At 46.3% G+C, this 26,382-nt stretch overlaps 1 protein-coding gene across 1 annotated transcript in view; it reads right to left on the bottom strand.

Annotated features, from left to right (window-relative positions):
- PTPN12 (protein tyrosine phosphatase non-receptor type 12) overlaps positions 1 to 26,056 on the bottom strand; it is a 58,170-nt gene extending 32,114 nt beyond the window's left edge. Inside the window, exon 1 of the mRNA XM_040413034.1 lies at positions 25,710 to 26,056. Within this exon, the coding sequence (XP_040268968.1) occupies positions 25,710 to 25,808 (99 nt within the window). The 5' untranslated portion in view covers positions 25,809 to 26,056. The remainder of the gene's footprint in view (positions 1 to 25,709) is intronic.
- Positions 26,057 to 26,382: the final 326 nt, after the last annotated feature.

Below are 26,382 nucleotides of genomic sequence, written 5' to 3'. Positions count from 1 at the left end.
CACAGGTCCTGTTCCTGCACACAGCTAAGATGAAGACAGAAGGTGATGCCGGCTCCGCGATCAAGTGGATTAAGGAGAGTAACATTATTATTATATATATTATAACCATAGTATAAGGGAAAATAATACAATCTTCAGAACACCGATCCCAAGCCCAAACATGCGCGATTTTTCTCACGTGAGTGCAACACACATTATAATGTTTTGCACTCGCGCGGAAAAATTGCACGTGTTCCCGCAACGCCCGTGTGAAAGAGGCCTTAGGGTACAACCACATGCAGTGGAAGATTTATAGTAGATTGGGACAAAAGCCACCATCACAAAAACTACCTGAAATGGGCTGGGTTTTTTTATTTGTTTTTTTGGGGGGGGAATGGATGTGTGTGGATGAGATTTCTAAAATCGGATCCAGTTTAACTGTACTGGAAATGCCATGGGCTTTCCTCAGCATTTGGGCTACGTGTAGACATACCCTAATGGGAGAAAGCGGACAATACAGCTCCTGGCATGCATGGCTCGTGCTGCATCAGATCCAGTGATATATGAAACTACGCACACCATACCGACACTGTGAAACCAGGGGCTCGTTCACTACATTATTCCGCAGCATAAACTTGATGACAGTTTATAAATGAAGAGGGAAACACAAGGGCATGACCACTGCATTGTGACGGGCATTCACGTATAATGCCGCAGCCAGCAGTATCATCTACTCCTAATCAGCATTTTCACTAATAAAGAAGTAATGAGTCAAAAAATGAGCAGAACTCGCAGCATCTCCAAAGCCACTGTAATGTCATCCTACAATCTCAGCCCACGCATTATCCAGAGGAAGAGCTCAGGCCAAACAATGATACTAAGACTACACTTGTGCTGAAAGTAGAAACTGCTCAGTTAGAGATGTCAAGAAGTCGCGTTTTATGCCCCGACATACAGTTTACTACGACCATACAGACTAGAGAAAACATAACGACTGTTCCAACCCAAATCTGTCGTTTAAAGACGCAATTACAACAATTTCCACAGTAGCTTATGTTTCACCCCTCATAGAAATCTGTATATAAAGGATTTAACATGAATCTTTCCATGTACATTACGATGTACGAGCTTGCTCAGACTGTCAGGATCCCGTATATGACAATGTGGAGGGATACTCATGGAATTATGATCATCCCATGTTAGCTGGCTATTCGTTTTTGGCGGGAATTTCCCAGCCGAAATGGATGGTCAAGGTGGCTAAAAATAGCCTTGTATCTAGGGTAGGGAAGGTTAGGCTTGATTGGCCAATGATATGTCCTATCGTGGGTTTGTTGCTGGGCTAGGAAAATTAGGAGCCCCAGCAACAGTTAAGGCATTGGTTAAAGGGGTTATCCCATTTTAGACAATGGGGGCATATCGCTAGGATATGCCCCCATTGTGTGATAGGTGCGGGTCCCACCGCTGGGAACCGCACCTATATCGAGAACGGAGCGGGGAGCGATGTGGCTGGAGGACTCCAGATTTCCCGGGGTCCGTCCACTACCAAGCGCTAATCCCCACCTCTCCATAGAAGTAAATGGGAGCGTGCCGCGCATGCCCGGCCCATGCTCCCATTAATTTCTATGGGGCAGACGGCAATAGCCAAGCAAGTGCTCGGCTATTTTCGGCAGCCCCATAGAAATGAATGGAGGGCAGCTGCGCATGCACAGTGCGCTCTCCTTCACTTTCGGGGCTCCGTTCTCGATATAGGTGTGGGTCCCAGTGGTGAAACCCGCACCTAAAAGACAATGGGGGCATATCCTAGCTATATGCCCCCATTGTCTGAGATGAGAAAACCCCTTTAAGGATGAGGGGTGTTTATGGAATGAGGTAAATATAATTGCGGTGGCTGACAGCTTTGTGCTGTCAGCCGGATCACAATTTGAAGAGCTGCTTCCCGCCCTCCCTGTTAAGTTTTGTGTGTCAGGGTCACTTTATTAGAAGGAGGGGTAAAAGTCGCTCGCCGTCAAGTGGCGAGAGGATGAGTTGATTATGGTATTTAGGCCGAGCTTATGGCTGGTCTAATCTGTGGTTTTAAAAAGTTATTTGGTTATTATCTATTGTGTAAGCTATTCTTTAACCACCTCAGGACCGCCGTACGCAGGATTGCGTCTTTGCGGCGGTCCTGTTGTTCTGGGTGGACGCGCCGGTGCGTCCTCTCGCGAGACGCGAGATTTCCTGTGAACGCGCGCACACAGGCGCGCGCGTTCACAGGATCGGAAGGTAAGCGAGTGGATCTCCAGCCTGCCAGCGGCGATCGTTCGCTGGCAGGCTGGAGATGTGATTTTTTTAACCCCTAACAGGTATATTAGACGCTGTTTTGATAACAGCGTCTAATATACCTGCTACCTGGTCCTCTGGTGGTCCCCTTTGTTTGGATCGACCACCAGAGGACACAGGCAGCTCAGTAATATGTTGCACCAAGCACCACTACACTACACCCCCCCCCCCCCGTCACTTATTAACCCCTTATTAGCCCTTGATCACCCCTGATCACCCCATATAGACTCCCTGATCACCCCCCTGTCATTGATTACCCCCCTGTCATTGATCACCCCCCTGTAAAGCTCCATTCAGATGTCCGCATGATTTTTACGGATCCACTGATAGACTGATCGGATCCGTAAAAATCATACGGACGTCTGAATGCAGCCTTACAGGGGAGTGATAAATGACGGAGGTGATCACCCCATATAGACTCCCTGATCACCCCCCTGTCATTGATCACCCCCCTGTAAAGCTCCATTCAGATGTCCGCATGATTTTTACGGATCCACTGATAGACTGATCGGATCCGTAAAAATCATACGGACGTCTGAATGCAGCCTTACAGGGGGGTGATCAATGACAGTTGGGTGATCACCCCATATAGACTCCCTGATCACCCCCCTGTCATTGATCACCCCCCCTGTCATTGATCACCCCCCTGTCATTGATCCCCCCCCCCCTCTGTAAGGCTGCATTCAGTCTTTTTTTTGGCCCAAGTTAGCGGAATTTTATTTTTTTTCTTACAAAGTCACATATTCCACTAACTTGTGACAAAAAATAAAATCTCACATGAACTCACCATACCCCTCACGGAATCCAAATGCGTAAAATTTTTTAGACATTTATATTCCAGACTTCTTCTCACGCTTTAGGGCCCCTAGAATGCCAGGGCAGTATAAATACCCCACATGTGACCCCATTTCGGAAAGAAGACACCCCCAGGTATTCCGTGAGGGGCATATTGAGTCCATGAAAGATTGAAATTTTTGTCCCAAGTTAGCGGAACGGGAGACTTTGTGAGAAAAAAATAAAAAATATCAATTTCCGCTAACTTGTGCCAAAAAAAAAAAATTTCTATGAACTCGCCATGCCCCTCATTGAATACCTTGGGGTGTCTTCTTTCCAAAATGGGGTCACATGTGGGGTATTTATACTGCCCTGGCATTCTAGGGGCCCCAAAGCGTGAGAAGAAGTCTGGTATCCAAATGTCTAAAAATGCCCTCCTAAAAGGAATTTGGGCCCCTTTGCGCATCTAGGCTGCAAAAAAGTGTCACACATCTGGTATCGCCGTACTCAGGAGAAGTTGGGGAATGTGTTTTGGGGTGTCATTTTACATATACCCATGCTGGGTGAGATAAATATCTTGGTCAAATGCCAACTTTGTATAAAAAAATGGAAAAAGTTGTCTTTTGCCAAGATATTTCTCTCACCCAGCATGGGTATATGTAAAAAGACACCCCAAAACACATTCCCCAACTTCTACTGAATACGGAGATACCAGATGTGTGACACTTTTTTGCAGCCTAGGTGGGCAAAGGGGCCCATATTCCAAAGAGCACCTTTCGGATTTCACTGGTCATTTACCTACTTACCACACATTAGGGCCCCTGGAAAATGCCAGGGCAGTATAACTACCCCACAAGTGACCCCATTTTGGAAAGAAGACACCCCAAGGTATTCCGTGAGGGGCATGGCGAGTTCCTAGAATTTTTTATTTTTTGTCACAAGTTAGTGGAAAATGATGATTTTTTTTTTTTTTTTTTTTTTCATACAAAGTCTCATATTCCACTAACTTGTGACAAAAAATAAAAACTTCCATGAACTCACTATGCCCATCAGCGAATACCCTGGGGTCTCTTCTTTCCAAAATGGGGTCACTTGTGGGGTAGTTATACTGCCCTGGCATTCTAGGGGCCCAAATGTGTGGTAAGGAGTTTGAAATCAAATTCTGTAAAAAATGACGAGTGAAATCCGAAAGGTGCTCTTTGGAATATGGGCCCCTTTGCCCACCTAGGCTGCAAAAAAGTGTCACACATCTGGTATCTCCGTACTCAGGAGAAGGTGGAGAATGTGTTTTGGGGTGTCATTTTACATATACCCATGCTGGGTGAGAGAAATATCTTGGCAAAAGACAACTTTTCCCATTTTTTTATACAAAGTTGGCATTTGACCAAGATATTTATCTCACCCAGCATGGGTATATGTAAAAAGACACCCCAAAACACATTCCCCAACGTCTCCTGAATACGGCGATACCAGATGTGTGACACTTTTTTGCAGCCTAGGTGGGCAAAGGGGCCCACATTCCAAAGAGCACCTTTCGGATTCCACTGGTCATTTACCTACTTACCACACATTAGGGCCCCTGGAAAATGCCAGGGCAGTATAACTACCCCACAAGTGACCCCATTTTGGAAAGAAGACACCCCAAGGTATTCCGTGAGGGGCATGGCGAGTTCCTAGAATTTTTTATTTTTTGTCACAAGTTAGTGGAAAATGATGATTTTTTTTTTTTTTTTTTTTTTTCATACAAAGTCTCATATTCCACTAACTTGTGACAAAAAATAAAAACTTCCATGAACTCACTATGCCCATCAGCGAATACCCTGGGGTCTCTTCTTTCCAAAATGGGGTCACTTGTGGGGTAGTTATACTGCCCTGGCATTCTAGGGGCCCAAATGTGTGGTAAGGAGTTTGAAATCAAATTCTGTAAAAAATGACGAGTGAAATTCGAAAGGTGCTCTTTGGAATGTGGGCCCCTTTGCCCATCTAGGCTGCAAAAAAGTGTCACACATCTGGTATCTCCGTACTCAGGAGAAGGTGGGGAATGTGTTTTGGGGTGTCTTTTTACATATACCCATGCTGGGTGAGAGAAATATCTTGGCAAAAGACAACTTTTCCCATTTTTTTATACAAAGTTGGCATTTGACCAAGATATTTATCTCACCCAGCATGGGTATATGTAAAAAGACACCCCAAAACACATTCCCCAACTTCTACTGAATACGGAGATACCAGATGTGTGACACTTTTTTGCAGCCTAGGTGGGCAAAGGGGCCCATATTCCAAAGAGCACCTTTCGGATTTCACTCGTCATTTTTTACAGAATTTGATTTCAAACTCCTTACCACACATTTGGGCCTCTAGAATGCCAGGGCAGTATAACTACTCCACAAGTGACCCCATTTTGGAAAGAAGAGACCCCAAGGTATTTCGTGATGGGCATAGTGAGTTCATGGAAGTTTTTATTTTTTGTCACAAGTTAGTGGAATATGAGACTTTGTAAGAAAAAAAAAAAAAAAGAAAAAAATCATCATTTTCCGCTAACTTGTGACAAAAAATAAAAAGTTCTATGAACTCACTATGCCCATCAGCGAATACCTTAGGGTGTGTATTTTCCGAAATGGGGTCATTTGTGGGGTGTTTGTACTGTCTGGCCATTGTAGAACCTCAGGAAACATGACAGGTGCTCAGAAAGTCAGAGCTGCTTCAAAAAGCGGAAATTCACATTTTTGTACCATAGTTTGTAAACGCTATAACTTTTACCCAAACCATTTTTTTTTTACCCAAACATTTTTTTTTAATCAAAGACATGTAGAACAATAAATTTAGAGCAAAATTTATATATGGATGTCGTTTTTTTTGCAAAATTTTACAACTGAAAGTGAAAAATGTCATTTTTTTGCAAAAAAATCGTTAAATTTCGATTAATAACAAAAAAAGTAAAAATGTCAGCAGCAATGAAATACCACCAAATGAAAGCTCTATTAGTGAGAAGAAAAGGAGGTAAAATTCATTTGGGTGGTAAGTTGCATGACCGAGCAATAAACGGTGAAAGTAGTGTAGGTCAGAAGTGTAAAAAGTGGCCTGGTCTTTCAGGGTGTTTAAGCACTGGGGGCTGAGGTGGTTAATAAAGTTGGCCGTGGCCTAATTTTATCTATGCATTTATGTGTCAACGTGTCTTATTCTAGTTTAAGTTATTCGATCTATAATCCCATGAAAAGCGCATATATAATTATGTCTGGAAAGATCTACTACATCCATTTTTACCGGCCCCTGCCTTCAGTAATACATGTAGATTATTGCACTCCCCTAGTCTTACCATACTTCTAGATCTTTGTCACTAGGCCTCACGCACTATCCACCGGTGTCCTATGATCTGTAATATGGGGCCCATAGCCAAAGCTGTATTCTCCGCGTGCCTATGATTTTGTACAGAAGCACAGAGGTTTTTCTTAAGGACACCGCAGGAGTCTGTGGCATGCTGTATGAGAGAGGGACACAATTTGGCACTATACAGGCTCTGGGCATTTGGCAATGAGCGCATGGGACATGCCCTTAGAAGGGTTGGCACACTGATGGCATATCCGCAACCATCGGCACTCCAGCTGAAACTACAATTCCCAGCTTGCACACTCACTCAGCTGCTCTGTAAAATGAAGCATGCTGAGAATTGTAGTTTCACAACAGCAGGAGTCCTGGAGGTTGCTGATCCCTGCGCTAGGATATGCCATCAATGTCGGACAGGCATGGGTCCCACCTTTGGGATCTGCTCCTATCGTCAGAACTAGCCCCTGAAGTGAAAAGAGAGCAGCTGCACATGCGTGGCATGTTCTCCATTTATTGCTATGGGACTTCTGAAAATAGCTGAGCGAGTGCGCTTAGCCGTTTTCATTAGTCCCATAGCGGTGAACAGAGGGTGGTTGCGCACGCGCAGCTGCTCTCTTTTCACTTCTGGGGCCAGTTCTGACGATAGGAGCAAATCCCAATGGTGGAATCCATGCCTATCTGACGTCAATGGCATATCCTAGCGATATGTGATCAATGTCCAAGGGGGCCAACCCCACACACAGTTGTATTAAGCCTCTGTTAGTCTACTTTGCTTCAATAGGTCTACAATTAGAGGTTTTTTGACAGACATTGCATGAATCCTACAGGGGTAGAAGCATTGCTTCTGGGGGAGAACATTTCCCCACACACAGTATGATGGAGCCTATATGGCTCTGGACGCATTGCTGTACAAGACGACATGCACAGGGCTCCGCGATGCGCACAAGCTCTACCTCCTGCTGTCCATCATACTATCACATCACGTCAAGCAGGTAGCCAACATGAAATAATGTAATAGTACTATACAGTTGGTACACGGATCTTACCTTCGGACAGTGGCCACCATAGGAACATCTTTTTTACATGGTAGCTAGTCACCACTTAACAGATTGAAGACATTTCAGACATCTTAAGAGGATTTGTAATATTCCATGCACACACTACACAAGAGATTGTGGAATCACAGAGCATGCAACTTTGCCTTTAACTATCTTTTAAAAACAGTGTTTTTTGGTCTTTTTTGGGCGCTTTGAAAAGCAGCAGCCAGAATAGCATAAAAAACACACACAGCATATTGGGTTTGTGGCATTGTATATTAGTTTTTCTCGATAGGGTTTTCAAACAAACTTCAAAAACTATTGACAGAAAAATGCACAAAATAAAATAAAATAGCATTTACATGCATTTTACACTGCAGGATGCAACCCTAATATGGGGACACATCAAAATGTGCAGATCATTTCTGTAAGCCTTCTCCTAAAACATGGGGAAGAGGATTGAGAAGGATTACTACCATCTCGGCATACAGTGGAGCAGAATAGCACGACGGCCAGCAGCAGATGCGATCTTCAACAGGAAGTTAAAGATTTCCTAGCACGGAAAATAAACCTCTGTAATAACAGCCATCAATGTGTGAAACAAGGCAAACAAATCACTGAAAATATGAAAATCAGAACTGTGATCAGCTGGTACCGGGCCAAGTAGACACCATTTTGTCTCTCCAAATCGACGCCACAGAAAATAAATCACATACACACTAAACACTTATACCATACAGTGGGTATAAGGCTGTCACTGTGCAGGTATCTTTTTGGACTACTTTTAGGGCTTGTTCACACCTACAATGGAGACTCTGTTCAGGGCCTTCATCACAGTTATCCCCATAGAAATGTACCCAGATACCCCCTGTATTCCAGTAATAGAAAGTTATCCCCTATCCACTGCATAGAATTCAGGGCCTTCATCACACGTTCTGCCAAAAAAGAGCAGAGAAACAGGACTTTTTTTTTTAAACTAAAAATTCGGACACACAAATGGAAACCAAACAGGCCCTATTATAGTCAATGGAACAGCAGAAATTGCTGATGTGAACACTGCCATATCAGGTTTACAACTGGCTACCTTTGTGTAGACTCATGAGTTTATATCAGTATAAATTAACCACCTCAGCTCCCCTAGCTTAAACCCCCTTAATGACCAGGCCACTTTTTACACTTCTGCACTACACTACTTTCACGGTTTATTGCTCGGTCATGCAACTTACCACTAGGGATCGACCGATATTGATTTTTTAGGGCCGATACCGATAATTTGTGAACTTTCAGGCCGATAGCCGATAATTTATACCGATATTCTGGGAATTTTCATTTTTGAGAAAAAAAAAAAATTCCTACACAAATCTGCTGAAAATTAACCACCTCCGGACCGCCTAACGCAGGATCGCGTTGCGGAGGTGGCAGCCCTGCGCAGAGTCACGCATATATGCGTCATCTCGCGATGGCCGAGATTTCCTGTGAACGCGCGCACACACTCACAGGAACGGAAGGTAAGAGAGTGGATCTCCAGCCTGCCAGCGGCGATCGTTCGCTGGCAGGCTGGAGATGTGTTTTTTTTAACCCCTAACAGGTTTTGATAACAGCGTCTAATATACCTGCTACCTGGTCCTCTGGTGGTCCCCTTTGTTTGGATCGACCACCAGAGGACACAGGTAGCTCAGTAAAGTAGCACCAAGCACCACTACACTACACCCCCCCCCCCGTCACTTATTAACCCCTTATTAGCCCCTGATCACCCCATATAGACTCCCTGATCACCCCCCTGTCATTGATTACCCCCCTGTCATTGATCAACCCCCTGTAAAGCTCCATTCAGACGTCCGCATGATTTTTACGGATCCACTGATAGATGGATCGGATCCGCAAAACGCATACGGACGTCTGAATGAAGCCTTACACGGGCGTGATCAATGACTGTGGTCATCACCCCATATAGACTCTCCCTGATCACCCCCCTGTCATTGATCACCCCCCCTGTCATTGATCACCCTCTGTAAGGCTCCATTCAGACATTTTTTTGGCCCAAGTTAGCGGAATTATTTTTTTTTTTTCTTACATAGTCTCATATTCCACTAACTTGTGTCAAAAAATAAAATCTCACATGAACTCACCATACCCCTCACGGAATCCAAATGCGTAGAATTTTTTAGACATTTATATTCCAGACTTCTTCTCACGCTTTAGGGCCCCTAGAATGCCAGGGCAGTATAAATACCCCACATGTGACCCCATTTCGGAAAGAAGACACCCCCAGGTATTCCGTGAGGGGCATATTGAGTCCATGAAAGATTGAAATTTTTGTCCCAAGTTAGCGGAACGGGAGACTTTGTGAGAAAAAAATTAAAAATATCAATTTCCGCTAACTTGTGCCAAAAAAAAAAAAAATTTCTATGAACTCGCCATGCCCCTCATTGAATACCTTGGGGTGTCTTCTTTCCAAAATGGGGTCACATGTGGGGTATTTATACTGCCCTGGCATTCTAGGGGCCCCAAAGCGTGAGAAGAAGTCTGGTATCCAAATGTCTAAAAATGCCCTCCTAAAAGGAATTTGGGCCCCTTTGCGCATCTAGGCTGCAAAAAAGTGTCACACATCTGGTATCGCCGTACTCAGGAGAAGTTGGGGAATGTGTTTTGGGGTGTCATTTTACATATACCCATGCTGGGTGAGATAAATATCTTGGTCAAATGCCAACTTTGTATAAAAAAATGGGAAAAGTTGTCTTTTGCCAAGATATTTCTCTCACCCAGCAAGGGTATATGTAAAATGACACCCCAAAACACATTCCCCAACTTCTCCTGAATACGGCGATACCACATGTGTGACACTTTTTTGCAGCCTAGGTGGGCAAAGGGGCCCATATTCCAAAGAGCACCTTTAGGATTTCACAGGTCATTTACCTACTTACCACACATTAGGGCCCCTGGAAAATGCCAGGGCAGTATAACTACCCCACAAGTGACCCCATTTTGGAAAGAAGACACCCCAAGGTATTCCGTGAGGGGCATGGCGAGTTCCTAGAATTTTTTATTTTTTGTCACAAGTTAGTGGAAAATGCAGATTTTTTTTTTTTTTCATACAAAGTCTCATATTCCACTAACTTGTGACAAAAAATAAAAACTTCCATGAACTCACTATGCCCATCAGCGAATACCTTGGGGTCTCTTCTTTCCAAAATGGGGTCACTTGTGGGGTAGTTATACTGCCCTGGCATTCTAGGGGCCCAAATGTGTGGTAAGGAGTTTGAAATCAAATTCTGTAAAAAATGACCTGTGAAATCCGAAAGGTGCTCTTTGGAATATGGGCCCCTTTGCCCACCTAGGCTGCAAAAAAGTGTCACACATCTGGTATCTCCGTACTCAGGAGAAGTTGGGGAATGTGTTTTGGGGTGTCATTTTACATATACCCATGCTGGGTGAGAGAAATATCTTGGCAAAAGACAACTTTTCCCATTTTTTTTATACAAAGTTGGCATTTGACCAAGATATTTATATCACCCAGCATGGGTATATGTAAAAAGACACCCCAAAACATATTCCTCAACTTCTCCTGAATACAGAGATACCACATGTGTGACACTTTTTTGCAGCCTAGGTGGGCAAAGGGGCCCATATTCCAAAGAGCACCTTTCGGATTTCACTGGTCATTTTTTACAGAATTTGATTTCAAACTCCTTACCACACATTTGGGCCCCTAGAATGCCAGGGCAGTATAACTACCCCACAAGTGACCCCATTTTGGAAAGAAGAGACCCCAAGTTATTCGCTGATGGGCATAGTGAGTTCATAGAACTTTTTATTTTTTGTCACAAGTTAGTGGAATATGAGACTTTGTAAGAAAAAAAAAAATCATCATTTTCCGCTAACTTGTGACAAAAAATAAAAAGTTCTATGAACTCACTATGCCCATCAGCGAATACCTTAGGGTGTGTACTTTCCTAAATGGGGTCATTTGTGGGGTGTTTGTACTGTCTGGGCATTGTAGAACCTCAGGAAACATGACAGGTGCTCAGAAAGTCAGAGCTGCTTCAAAAAGCGGAAATTCACATTTTTGTACCATAGTTTGTAAACGCTATAACTTTTACCCAAACCATTTTTCTTTTACCCAAACATTTTTTTTTTTTATCAAAGACATGTAGAACAATAAATTTAGAGCAAAATTTATATATGGATGTAGTTTTTTTTGCAAAATTTTACAACTGAAAGTGAAAAATGTCATTTTTTTGCAAAAAAATCGTTAAATTTCGATTAATAACAAAAAAAGTAAAAATGTCAGCAGCAATGAAATACCACCAAATGAAAGCTCTATTAGTGAGAAGAAAAGGAGGTAAAATTCATTTGGGTGGTAAGTTGCATGACCGAGCAATAAACGGTGAAAGTAGTGTAGGTCAGAAGTGTAAAAAGTGGCCTGGTCTTTCAGGGTGTTTAAGCACTGGGGGCTGAAGTGGTTAATATGTTTATTGTTAATGTGTATTTTTTTGTTTATTGTTAATGTGTATTTTTTTTTTATAAATCTTTTTCATTTATACTTAATATTTTTGTGGGGTTTTTTTTACTAACTTTTAGCCCCCTTAGGGACTAGAACCCTTGTCCTATTCCCCCTGATAGATCTCTATCAGGGTGAATAGGAGCTCACACTGTCCCTGCTGCTCTGTGCATAGTGCACACAGCAGCATGGAGATTACCATGGCAGCCAGGGCTTCAATAGCGTCCTGGCTGCCATGGTAACCGATCGGAGCCCCAGGCTTACACAGCTGGGGCTCCGATCGGAGGAGCAGGGGAGAGGGGATCCTGTGGCCACTGCCACCAATGAGTAATACTGGGTGGGGGGGGGCGCACTGCGCCACCAATGTTTTTACTATTGGCCGGGATTGGGATGGGGGTGGGGGGCGCACTGCGCCACCAATGATTAATACTGGGGGGCTTGGGGGGGGGGCGCACTGCGCCACCAATAAAGATAAGTCTCTCAATCATTCATATACAGGAGGCGGGAGCTGGCTGCAGAATCACATAGCCAGCTCGCGACCTCTATGAGCGGAGCTGCGATCCGCGGCACCTGAGGAGTTAACTACCGCGGATCGCAGTAGTACTCATCTTCGTTGGTGGCGCAGCGGCCACAGCCCCTCCCCTCCTCTTGTCTTCTCTCCTGTCATTGGCGGCAGCAGCAGCACAGGGGGAGGGAGACACGGCTTCCTTCTCCCCTGTGCTGTGGAGGGAACACAGAAAGCGCTGAGAGCAGCGCGTTCTGTGTTCCCAATATGTTATCGGTATATCGGCAAAATAGATGCCGATACCGATAACGTTCAAAATCCTCAATATCGGCCAAACCGATAATCGGTCGATCCCTACTTACCACCCAAATGAATTTTACCTCCTTTTCTTCTCACTAATAGAGCTTTCATTTGGTGGTATTTCATTGCTGCTGACATTTTTTCTTTTTTTTGTTATTAATCGAAATTTAACGAAATTTTTGCAAAGAAATGACATTTTTCACTTTCAGTTGTAAAATAAAAAAAAAAAAAAATAAAAAAACGACATCTATATATAAATTTTTCTCTAAATTTATTGTTCTACATGTCTTTGATAAAAAAAAAAATGTTTGGGTAAAAGTTATAGCGTTTACAAACTACGGTACAAAAATGTGAATTTCCGCTTTTTGAAGCAGCTCTGACTTTCTGAGCACCTGTCATGTTTCCTGAGGTTCTACAATGCCCAGACAGTAGAAAAACCCCACAAATGACCCCATTTCGGAAAGTAGACACCCTAAGGTATTCGCTGATGGGCATAGTGAGTTCATAGAACTTTTTATTTTTTGTCACAAGTTGGCGGAAAATGATGATTTTTTATGTATTTATTTTTCCTTACAAAGTCTCATATTCCACTAACTTGTGACAAAAAATAAAAACTTCCATGAACTCACTATGCCCATCACGAAATACCTGGGGGTGTACACCCTTCTTTCCAAAATGGGGTCACTTGTGGGGTAGTTATACTGCCCTGGCATTTTAGGGGCCCTAATGTGTGGCAAGTAGTTTGAAATCAAAATGTGTAAAAAATGCCCTGTAAAATCCTAAAGGTGCTCTTTGGAATGTGGGCCCCTTTGCCCACCTATGCTGCAAAAAAGTGTCACACATGTGGTATCGCCGTACTCAGGAGAAGTTGGGCAATGTGTTTTGGGGTGTCATTTTACATATACCCATGCTGGGTGAGATAAATATCTCGGTCAAATGCCAACTTTGTATAAAAAAAATGGGAAAAGTTATCTTTTGCTGAGATATTTCGCTCACCCAGCATGGGTATATGTAAAAAGACACCCCAAAACACATTGCCCTACTTCTTCTGAGTACGGCGATACCAGATGTGTGACACTTTTTTGCAGCCTAGGTGGGCAAATGGGCCCACATTCCAAAGAGCACCTTTAGGATTTCACAGGGCATTTTTTACACATTTTGATTTCTACTTCTCACCCATTAGGGCCCCTAAAATGCCAGGGCAGTATAACTACCCCACAAGTGACCCCATTTTGGAAAGAAGACACCCCAAGGTATTTCGTGATGGGCATAGTGAGTTCATGTGAGATTTTATTTTTTGTCACAAGTTAGTGGAATATGAGACTTTGTAAGAAAAAAAAAAAAAAAATCTATTTCCGCTAACTTGTGGCAAATTTTTTTTCTGAATGGAGCCTTACAGGGGGGCGATCACCCCCCCGTCATTGATCACCCCCCTGTAAAGCTCCATTCAGACGTCCGTATGTGTTTTGCGGATCCGCGGTGTCCGTGTTTTACGGATCCATGGATCGGATCCGCAAAACACATACGGACGTCTGAATGGAGCCTTACAGGGGGGTGATCAATGACAGGGGGATGATCAGGGAGTCTATATGGGGTGATCAGGGGTAAATAAGTGACGGGGGGGGGGGTGTAGTGTAGTGTGGTGCTTGGTGCTACTTATTACAGAGCTGCCTGTGTCCTCTGGTGGTCGATCCAAGCAAAAGGGACCACCAGAGGACCAGGTAGCAGGTATATTGGACGCGGTTATCAAAACAGCGTCTAATATACCTGTTAGGGGTTAAAAAAAAAACAACGCATCTACAGCCTGCCAGCGAACGATCGCCGCTGGCAGGCTGTAGATCCACTCGCTTACCTGCAGTTTCTGTGAACGTGCGCGCGTTCACAGGAAATCTCGCGTCTCGCAAGATGACACATATATGCGTCTAGGAGGAATGAATCGACCGCCGCCAGGACGAATCCCTGCGTTAGGTGGTCGGTAAGCATTTAAAGGATGTGCAGTGTAAAAATAATAAAAAATATTCATCATGTCGTACTCGCCCCCCCATCTCTGTACTTCATGGTCCCTCTTGGACACAGGAATGGCATTATCTTACGGCCACAACCTTGTTGTGGATAGGTGCTGGATAAGAGGGGCTTGGAATGGTGGGTTGTCCACTCATGTCACTATTGATGGCCTATCTTCAGGGTAGCCGAGTAGCTCCGATGTTCGTTTAGACCATGCTATAGAAGACGGAGCTGGCGACTGCAGTGCCACTCAACAAGGAACCCAGCTGTGTAGTTCCTGCAGAACAGCTGGTCGGCAGGTGGGGTGTCAGAACTACTGGGCTATAATGGCATGTCTGACAGTCTCAAATTCATGGACTTGCTGTGGAAACTTCCCTATTCAGATAGATGGAATGGATTTTCAGTCATGGAAATCTCAGCATTAAATCTGCCGGACGAGTCGTGAATATACCCTTGTCAAAGTTAATTTTATTAGAGGGGGAGACCTAAGGAGGGTACATTATGACACAGATGCGGCCTGGCGGAGAGAAGATGGAAGGCTACACTAGATTAGAGGGGGTGTGAAAAGTTGGGATTCATTTTTTTTCTTTTTCTTATTAACGGCAGTTATCCCCATAGAAATGTACCCCGAAACCCCCTTTATAACTACTAGACCGATGGTTGTCAACCTCCACCCCCAAAAGGTGGCCAACCCCTTTAATATACACACACTCGACATTTGAGACCAGACATAAAATCAAAATAGTGACCTGAATATTTAAAGAGCCTGAGGATGATGGCTTCCCGTTCAACAAAAATAGAAGTCCTGAAATAGGACTGCTGGGAAATTAGTAACACGGCAGGGAAAAAAAATAACACAAAGCAAGCAAGATGGAAACTCCACACAGGACAGCAAGATGATTTAATCTAACTGGCTGGAAAACTTCATGATACCGATCTGAATCCAGCCGCAGAGCTTCCACTATTGTACCGGCTGCTGTGGGAGAACGAAGCGAGGTTACACAGTGGCGGTACCCAACGATGGAGGGCGGACTGCCGCGGCCGACTCCTACACAATTAGCAGCACACAGACAGCACCCATATTTCTAAATACTAAGGGAGTCATTTATTATCTATTTTTACGCCACATCTTGGCGTATTTATGTTGCCGATTTTGACGCAAATGTGTTTTGTGGCAAAATCTGGGCCTTTTCCCCCCCACTCACACCATTTTTGTAAAGTGGCGGGGAAAAAAAAAGGGACGTGGCATGGGCAGGGAAGATGGCAGGCCAGCAGGCCTCGTCTCATTCATCATTTTCCATGCTAGTTTTGGCATGGAAGATTATCTCAATATACACCAGCAGCAAGCAAAGTTATGTAGAGGCCGCGGCTCACCGGCAGTGCACAGGGAATAATAAAAAGGCATGTATTGTGACGGTCTTGCACGCTCAGGCACTACAGGCAGGACCATACAATGGTGCATAGAAAATATGGCTAGTAGGCTGCGTTTTTCATCGGCGGACATAATCATTACAGGCGGAACTGTCATACATATCTGTTATTTCTTAAAGAGGGTATTCCCATCTGGGACATTGCTGGCATATCGCTAGGATATGCCATCAGTGTCAGATAGGAGCAGGTCCCAGACATTGGACCTGCATCTGTCCCCAGAAAGGGACCCCCTGAAAACATGCGCGGTCCAGCTCTGTTGAGAGCTCCCATTGCAATGAATGGAGAGCATGTCACGCATGCGCAGTGTGCTCTCCTTCACTTCGGGGGCCCCAATCTCTAGAAAAGAGCCGGTCCCACTTCACCCATCTGACATGGTTGCAGTATGCCATCAATATCCCTGATGGGCCACCTCTTTATTATTTAGAACAACCCTTTCTTCAGAGTTCCAATTACTACCTCTGCTTGCTGTCACATGTCCTGGTTATAATAGCATGGGGCAACGCAGACGTGGCAGATATAACATGCTGCATTTACAATAGGATGTGACCGTATATTTCACAATATTATGTCGACATATGGGATTTGCAGATACAAAAATTATCGATATTACCTAAACTAATATTTTTCTTTTTTAATCGAACCCTAACTTATTGAAGTGCCTGCCTGCCGATGTACAGGTCTGATGGGAGCTGTATACTGTATATCACCATAGAGCAAACTGTAGTCACAGTATGCAGTCTATGACTGGATTCACATATATCCACTGTGTTTGGCCAGTTGTCTTATGACGGAGCTGCCGAACCCATTAACATGCCGGGTTGAAAAACGCTGCAGTCGACATGGTCTGATTCCGTGCAAGGATACCGGAGGGAAGCATGTCAGATCACCAGACGTATGTGAACGCTTCACAAGCTCAATTAAAAGGGGTTGTCCAGGAAATAATGATGACCCATTCTCAATGAAGGGGGTCCGATTCCAAGCACCCCACCGATCAGCTGTTACAGGGAGCCACCTCACCGCAGCTTCCCAAGCACAGTGCTGTACTTCGTACTGCTGCTCAGCCCCATTCAATTCAATGCAACTAGGCCATGTGACTGATGCAAAGAGGCTGCGGCGGTCACTGGGGATCCCGATCGGATATTGATGACCCAATCCACTGCTGCTCTTGTCCTAATGACACCATCACAGGAAGCTGGATATACAGTGATCAGCAGGGAATCGGGGAAGGTCCAGGATAGGAAAGAAGAGCTTTTGTTTAACGTAAAGGGGGGGGAGGGGGGGGGCAAAAATGTAAACACTCTCCTGTTTAATGCAGTAAAATACACAAAAAAGTGCTCCAAAATCCATATAGCTTGGTGCAAATCTACAACATGAATTTTCCTCTGTCTTTTCACCCGCCCCCCCCCCCCCCCGTGGAAATGTTCTGCAGCAAACTTGGTACATGTGAATCTATTGGAAAACACTACTGCCAGACTCAGGATCAGGCATATGAACGCCAACATGTCCAACTATTCTTTACCTAGACATCTGCCAATAGGAGAGAGTTGGGACACCTCTTACACATTACCGTTCTGTTTCATCAGACGGATCCGCTCCTATAATGCAGACGTTTGCATCCGTTCAGAACGGATCCGTCTGCATTATAACTTAGAAAAATTTCTAAATGTGAAAGTAGCCTGAGCGGATCCGTTCAGACTTTACATTGAAAGTCAATGGGGAACGGATCCGCTTGAAGATTGAGCCATATAGTGTCATCTTCAAACGGATCCGTCCCCATTGATTTACATTGTAGGTCTGGACGGATCCGCTTGCCTCCGCACGGCCAGGCGGACACCCGAACGCTGCAAGCAACGTTCAGGTGTCCGCCTGCTGAGCGGATCCGCGTCCACTCAGAATGCATTAGGGCTGGACGGATGCGTTCGGGGCCGCTTGTGAGCCCCTTCAAACGGAGCTCACAAGCGGAGCCCCGAACGCTAGTGTGAAAGTAGCCTTTAGACTGACATTCATCACAATGTGTACAGGTATATGGAAAGAGGCAGACAGACAGACAGCCCCAACATCTGTGTTAGGGCTCATTCACACGATCGTATGGTCGCCGTGTTCGTGCTGCGGACCGCAAATAGAGGTCTAAAATGCATGGGCACCGGCCGTGTGCACTGCTGGTGCGGAGGTGGACCTACTGACTTGAACAATGACAAAATAGGACAAAAGATAGGACATGTCGTTTGCGGTGCAGAGGGTACCCAAAATCCCACGGAATCCCTTTGTAGCGCTTCCGCAAAAGATAGCTGATGTCCTATTTTTGGTCATATCTTGCAGACCCATTCAAGTCAATGGGTCCACATCTGCAGAACTGAGTGCACACAGCCGGTGCCCATGTACTGCGGACCCGCTGCTTGCAGGCCGCCATACAAGCATCATGGCCATGCAGTCGTGTGCCCGATTCAGCTTCCAGTAGTGCACCTACGGTGTGACAGACTGCTAAATGTAGAATATCGGGGATTAGAAAGTCCCAAGACAGAGAAAGTGCATAGCTAAGCCACACAAAACACTAGATGACATTTTTGAACATGCCAATACAAGAAAAGCCTTCCCTGAGGCCTCGACTTTCTAGCTATTCAAGCAGTCGTATTGAAATACCACATTGCACACACTCTGAACCCAAGAGCTTCAGGGATGTGCCTGAACACCTTCGATCCTCCCAGAGATATCACAAGATAGCTGGAGGAGATAAGGCTGGCATTCTCCGGACTGCGGCCTGGTGCACACGTTACCCAAAAATTCTGACTATAGAATATTAGTAAGATCATTAGACTGCATGGCCATGTTAACAGCAGCATTTTACTAGTTCACCAGTCAGTGTGGCAACTGCCCACCAAAGAATATTATATATACACACACACACAAAAGATGTGAGACAATACGTACACACACCCCGATGAAACAAATCTATAATACAGAGTCCATGCTCGGTTATAAAAAGGAACCACACCACAGGTGTGAACAGAACCTTAGAGGTATGTAAAGAATTCCTGAAATATGAGGCTTGTCAAAAAAGGGTTTTCCCAGACTGTAATATGGACGACCATCAATATCAGATTGGTGATGTCCGACTCCCAGCACCCCCACTATCAGCTGCTTGAACAGGCCGCTGAACACTCTACGCTGGGTGGCGGGTGTGAATGCTCCCGTTCCACAGGATAGGTGATTGATTGATGGTGTCCGGCTGCAGGGACTACTGTGGATACTGATAACAAGACCCCCCCCCCCACCCTGAATGGAGTGGTAGTGTGCAAGCAGGACTACTGGATACATCCACTTCTATGGGACTGATAAAGAACTGTTCGCCAGCTTGTTACGGTGTACAGCAGCCCATTCAAACCGCTGATCGGTGGATAGGTCATCACCATTACAGTCCAGGAAACCCCTTCAAGGGGTCAATCTTCAACAGATCAGGAATCAAACTCCAGATAGCTAATAAATGCCGGTCACTATTTCTGACTGCTTATATGAACACTGTTCACACACTGGTCCCTATCCTCAATGGTACTCAAACTGATTTCTCATATCAGAGACACACAGAGACACCAGGCCCAGGAAACGCCAACAAATTCCACACAGATTATGTTCTTGGCCAGATATGACCTCTGGTGCCCAGCGCTGAGTGCTTTAGTGCTGGCCACCAGACCGCCATGTCGGTATGCCAGGGTGCATTACTACATGCATATTTTTACGAGACAAACACACTTTTGTTAATTATTTTATTTTTTACTGAAACAAACTGTTCCCTTCTCCAAGACATTTTCCATCGCATGTGACCCATCTGATGAATAGAAGAATTGAGCAGAGTTCATTAGCTTCAACGTCTGCACTTCCGATGGCAGAGACGAAAGTCAGAAGCAGCAGCAACAGTGTCATCTTCATGAAGATTACAGGAATACATTATGGGGGAGATTGATCAAGACTGGTGTAAGGGAAAACTGGCTTAGTTGCCAATAGCAACCAATCAGGTTCCACCTTTCATTTTTCACAGCTCCTTTTAAAAATGTAAGGTGGAATCTGATTGGTTGCTATGGGGAACTAAGCCACTTTTCCCTTAATAAATCTGCCCTTATATATTTTGTGACTACAGCATGTTGCGCTGCAGTTATTTATTTGCCCACATCTGGCTCTTGGAGGGTGAGAAAACGTTGCACCTCTTTTCTATTTTCGTTAGGCTATTTTTTTTCTTTAAGACAATAGAGGCTTAAAAGTCAACCTCTATTAGGCCGTTGCGGCAGATCAAGGGGGTATACCATAAATGTCAGAAAGATGTGGGCCTCACCTCTGGCACCTGTACCTATTGGGACAATTGGAGTCCACTGCCACCCCTCCTGCCTGGGAAGGAGGCCGCTGGCCCTAACTGGTGGGATTAGGCACAAGGGTCTGTCCTGATGATCAGTCAGGCATCATGCACATGGAAAAGAAGAGTACAGAGCCTAATGGTGACACAAGAAGTAGTCATAGGCACTCAGCGGCTGCTAATGGTGGCTCCACATTATGGAGGTCCTCTAGAGGACTTCTCTTAGGCAAGAATACCTCTGTAACATTGTATCTAAAAGGGTTCAAAGCAGTCAATTTCTGCTAAAAGATGTCCATTCTATAGGCTAGCGATATACTACCAATGTACAAGATGGGTAAAACCCTGTCAATTTGCACCAATTTGCTGCAGAAATACTGGGAATAAAAGCCTAAGGGAAATCCACACCAAACTGTGTGAATTTTGGTGCAGATTTATTTGTGGGTTTCCCTGATGAAGACAGCAAAGTGTTTAAAGGGATTCTGTCAGCCGGATTATACCGATAGAGCCATTTATAGGTTATGGCAGTCCGTTCCCTGAGGCTGATATCAGTACAGGGATGGAAAACTGCGCAGGCGCTTATGTGAGGGAGTGAAGGTGCTGGCACGAGATTACTCTGAATGACATCAGGAGAGCTAGGATTGGAGTTTGGGATGTGGGGCGGTACTGGGCTCCCTCAGAATGGGTGCGGCTGGGCTCCACAGCCCCTTGGGCTCTTTTCATAGGTGATTGATAGGTATATAAAAACTATTTTATGGAAAAACTACAAAAATTGACATGCTATAGGATAGTGGTGGCGAACCTATGGCACAGGTGCCAGAGGCGGCACTCAGAGCCCTCTCTGTGGGCACCCACACACTGAAAAAAGTCTATGGTGTACCAATATGCCTTAGACTTTTCCTGCCATTCATCAGCGCAGGGTACACTATGAACAGCACAGGCAGCGCACTGAACGTAGACAGGCTGTTATAGCTAAATGATAAAGTACATGGAAGATATACTATATTGGCATTCAGGTTAAATTGCCGTGCTGGCACTTTGCAATAAATAAGTGGGTTTTGGGTTGCAGTTTGGGCACTCGGTCTCTAAAAGGTTCACCATCACTGCTATAGGAGAACTACCATAACCGATGAACGGCTCTATAGACATAATCTGGCAGATTATACTCACCTCCCCTGGTCCCCTGCTAGCCTCCGGCGATGACATGTTGACCCTTGTGACTGGCTGCAGCTGTCACGTGTTGATGTGGCACGTCATCGCTGGAGAGCAGGAGACAAAATCCAACAAATATTAGGTAAACACATTTTACTTAAAGGGGTTCTGCACTTTCATTTAACTGATGATCTATCCTCTGGATAGATCATCAGCATCTGATCATCGGGGGTCAGACACCCGGGACCCCCGCCGATCAGCTGTTTGAGAAGGCAGCGGCGCTCCAGCAGCGGCGCTCCAGCAGCGCCGCGGCCTTCTCACTGTTTACCGCCGGCCCACTGACGTCACGACAGTATCAACTAGCGTGGGCGCGGCTAAGCTCCAATCAAGTGTACAGAGGTTAGCCCCCGCCCACGCTAGTTGATACTAGTCGTGACGTCAGTGGGCCGGCGGTAAACAGTGAGAAGGCCGCGGCGCTGCTGGAGCGCCGCTGCCTTCTCAAACAGCTGATCGGCGGGGGTCCCGGGTGTCTGACCCCCGCCGATCAGATGCTGATGATCTATCCTAATGATAATCAGTTAAATGAAAGTGCAGAACCCCTTTAATGTAAAATGAAAAGTTGTGTAACGTTTCATTTCCTTCACATTTCCAACATTTCTATTGGACTGGTTTTCATTCAGAGGCTAAAATCTAGCCCATACCTCGCTCTGCTTTCATGTAGCTGAAGTCTGGTACAACGTTTCAGTCTACGTCAGAGGTTCCCAGCCACTTTCGAACATGACAAAGGTTATTGGGCCACACTGAATGTGAAAAGGGAAAAAGCCTATTAAAATATCAAGTCATCAGTATCTGATCGGTGTGGTCTGACACCCAGGACCCCCGCCGATCAGTTGTTTTGCGAAAGCACCGGCGCTCCATGCTTTATTCTGCTCACCAAGCCCAGAACCGTACGTTGTATACCGGCTGTCCCTGGAGCGCGGCGTGCCCCATTCACTTCTGCACTTAGGCCAGGTGACCAATGAACGTGACGTCACATGGCCTAGGGAAAGCTGGGAAAGCACCAGTGCCTTCCCACTGATCAGATACTGATGACCTAGCCAGAGGATAGGTCATTAGTATTAACATCTCAGAAAACCCCTTTACCCTCCAGTGATATGGTTGTGACAGTAGTACTAGCTTCTGTTAAGGCCACTAGTACACAACAGTATCGGCAGAGACACTGTATCTACTGCAGATAGAACGGGGCATGGATCCGTGCTACTTGCTTCAGTTTGCCTAGACGGATACAGTGTAACAAACGTCCTGCTATGTGAGCACAACTAGGTCATGAGAAGTCCCCAGCCTCTGAATGTGAGCAAGAAAGCTTCCATTAAGGCTCCATTCACACGTCCGCAAAATGTGTCCGCATCCTTTCCGCAATTTCGCGGAAAGGGTGCGGACCCATTCATTCTGTATGGGGACGGAATGGTTGCGAACAACACTGTCTGCAGCCGCAATTGCGGAGCGCGGCCCCGATTTTGGGTCCGCAGCTCCGCAAAAAGATAGAGCATGTCCTATTCTTGTCCGCAGCTTGCAGACAAGAATAGGCATTTCAATGGGGGTGACGGGCTGGTGTGTTGCGGACCCGCAATTTGCGGGTCCGCAACACACCACGGACGTATGAATGTAGCCTTACTGAACGATCGTTAAACACAAAAAAAAAATTTGGCAAATGTTGATATGTCATAGCGACATACCAAAAGGTGATGGTCCATGAGTCGAGACCCTCACGATCACTAGTACGAGGAGAGAGAAGCACAAACAGAGCCACTGAAGATGGACTCAACAGAAAGTCTATGGGCCAGTCTCCAGCTGCGAGGAGAGACAGCGCTATATGTAATAGATGCTCTCTCCTCGCCATCGATGGGGGTCTCAGACCCCCACCAATCAAAACCTTTGATATACTGCTATGACATATCAAAAGCTGTTTGTTTTTTTAACTATAGTGAAACTAAGTCTAGAACTCATCATCAGGAGTCCAACTGACTCAAGAGGTATTAGACTGAGGTTAAAATTTGGCAGGGGGGGGGGCAATCAGAGGACCTTACATTTTTTTATGGGAAGTTTATCGGATTACCAGAATGATAATGATCTTGTCACTTTATTTCCTTCCTGCTATTTCCAGAATTTCTAGATGCCCCGGTTGATACATTGACTGGATGTGCACTGTCATTTCTGAAGGTCTGTAATAACACGGGAGATCAGGGCATACGTCTAGCAGTTACTGTGTATTAAGCCTTTTTACAAATGAGCTTGTTTTTCTTAACCCATCCCAAAAAGTCCTAGCATTGTGGCTGGGAGTATACAAAGAGCAGCTTGAGGCCATGAGTCAGAATATTCCCAGGGCCGAGACATTCTTTCCTCAGACCCAGAATAAATCCCTCCATTTATAAGTGATGACCACATAGCGAGCCACCAGAGAAACGCTTGACATCAGGAGCTCTGCGCCATCTTCATGTAGCCTCATGATCAGTGGAGGACTGGCACACAGAACAGCTCAAGAAGCAGACATCTGGAGTATTGATCTAATGCAGCCAGCAGTGCCACCATACATGTACGTACACTGGCATCCGAATGATACTAACACACCCAGACTGGTCCATATATGTGCACTACCATCCCGAAGTGTCCTAGTCCATAGGAGTGTACTGGCACAATTATCTCCCACCGATACCGAAGGCTGGTCAATATATCAGTACCTTGGCGCCCTAAAGTAGCCTGGTCTACAAAGCATTACCCTGGAATCCTGAAGATAATGAAGCAGCATGGTCTATTTTTAGCAGTACTATAGCACCATAATAACAGTGAGGCATCCTGATCTCCCCCCCACCCCCCCCCCCCCCTGGCACCCCGACCCCGATCCACCCAGCAGCACCCCCCCCCCCCCCGATCTACCCGGCAGTACCCCCCTGATCTACCCGGCAGTACCCCCCTGATCTACCCGGCAGTACCCCCCTGATCTACCCGGCAGTACCCCCCTGATCTACCCGGCAGTACCCCCCTGTCACCCCGAGCTACCCGGCAGTACCCCCCTGTCACCCCGAGCTACCCGGCAGTACCCCCCTGTCACCCCGAGCTACCCGGCAGTACCCCCCTGTCACCCCGAGCTACCCGGCAGTACCCCCCTGTCACCCCGAGCTACCCGGCAGTACCCCCCTGTCACCCCGAGCTACCCGGCAGTACCCCCCTGTCACCCCGAGCTACCCGGCAGTACCCCCTGTCAAACTGATCTACCCGGCATTACCCCCCTGTCAAACTGATCTACCCGGCATTACCCCCCTGTCAAACTGATCTACCCGGCAGTACCCCCCTGAGCTACCCGGCAGTACCCCCCTGAGCTACCCGGCAGTACCCCCCTGAGCTACCCGGCAGTACCCCCTGTCACCCTGAGCTACCCGGCAGTACCCCCTGATCTACCCAGCAGCACCCTGCCATCCTCTCATGAGATAACTATGTAGTCTGCATATTTGGGAAGGAGCAGTAGACTGTGCCCATCCGCAAGGAGCCTGTGACACAATGCAGGACCGCTGTTACACGGGGGTGGGGCCCAGTGTTTGACACAGAAGTGTCCCATGTGCACCTCGCACATCAATGACAAGTGGAATGTCAGCAGGGCGGCCATAAGGACTGGTCACACAGCCTGCAGGGGCTTAGGGCGGGTCACTGACACATCCCCTACAATGAGACCACTGGAAAGCAGCGCGATCACATCTGCTCCGCACTAATGGGTTAATCGATCGGGCACTTCCTGCCGTTCCAGCAATGGTGATGAAGTAAGGCGCAGGAAGCTCTGATGAAATCCACCCTCCCCATAAAGCTGCAGGCAGTAATCCATGAAGTGATCAGGAAGGAAGGAGGGGGAGAGGAGGGCGGCAGAGGAAGGAGAGGAGGGGCCGCCTGTGGAACAGCTCAGCAATCAGCCCCCCACTACCAGGAGAGCCTGGGGGTGTCACACGTGTGCCCTGCAGGCACGTCACCCACCCGTCACCCACCGGCCGCTCTTACCATGAAGTCACAGGCGAAGTTGTCCTCCCCGTTGTGGTCCTTGTTGTTCATGGCCTGCACTTTCTGAATGAAAGTCCGTAAGATCTCCACTTGGTCCATGCTGGCCGCTTACTCCGCCAGGCACAGCAACAGAAAGCGCTCCTGCCGCCCGGGTGTGTGTCAGGGAGGGGACAGCCGCTCGCTCCTAGCCCCTCGCCATGCGGAGCGGCCCCTTCCTTTTCATTTGCCTCGGAAATGCAATGCGCCGCCGTCCCTGCCCAGAGCTCCGCGCACGTCCCTGCCCAGCACCGACACACTCTGAGGATGCACCGGAACACGCAACACCGGGACCCTGCCCCAGGGCGCAGCCTATTGGCCGCCCTGGCTCTCCTACTAAAATCTCATTGGCTGCTCGAACATACAGAAAAATGGGCGTGGAGACCCAACCCCTTTTGCCCATCACAATCTCAATGGGCGGTTGAACAATCGGCCATCTTAGGGCGGGGGGAATAGGGCGTGGTAAGAAATTGCTGCAGCCAATAGGCGGCTGGGAGGGATATGATGAGAAGGAGGTGTGGAACGCAACGTCATCGCGTTACCTTTGAACGTTAACTATTTAGCAGCCTGGTGATCACCATGTTGGGTGGGGAAGCAGACGGCTGAAGCTGTACTGAGGTGTAGCCACGCCTCTGGC

The sequence above is a fragment of the Bufo bufo genome, chromosome 1 (genome assembly GCF_905171765.1).
Source record: "Bufo bufo chromosome 1, aBufBuf1.1, whole genome shotgun sequence".
In the NCBI taxonomy this organism is placed as follows: domain Eukaryota; kingdom Metazoa; phylum Chordata; class Amphibia; order Anura; family Bufonidae; genus Bufo; species Bufo bufo.
The sequence above is the reverse complement of the archived record's forward strand: the minus strand, read 5'-3'. Positions and strand labels throughout refer to the sequence as shown.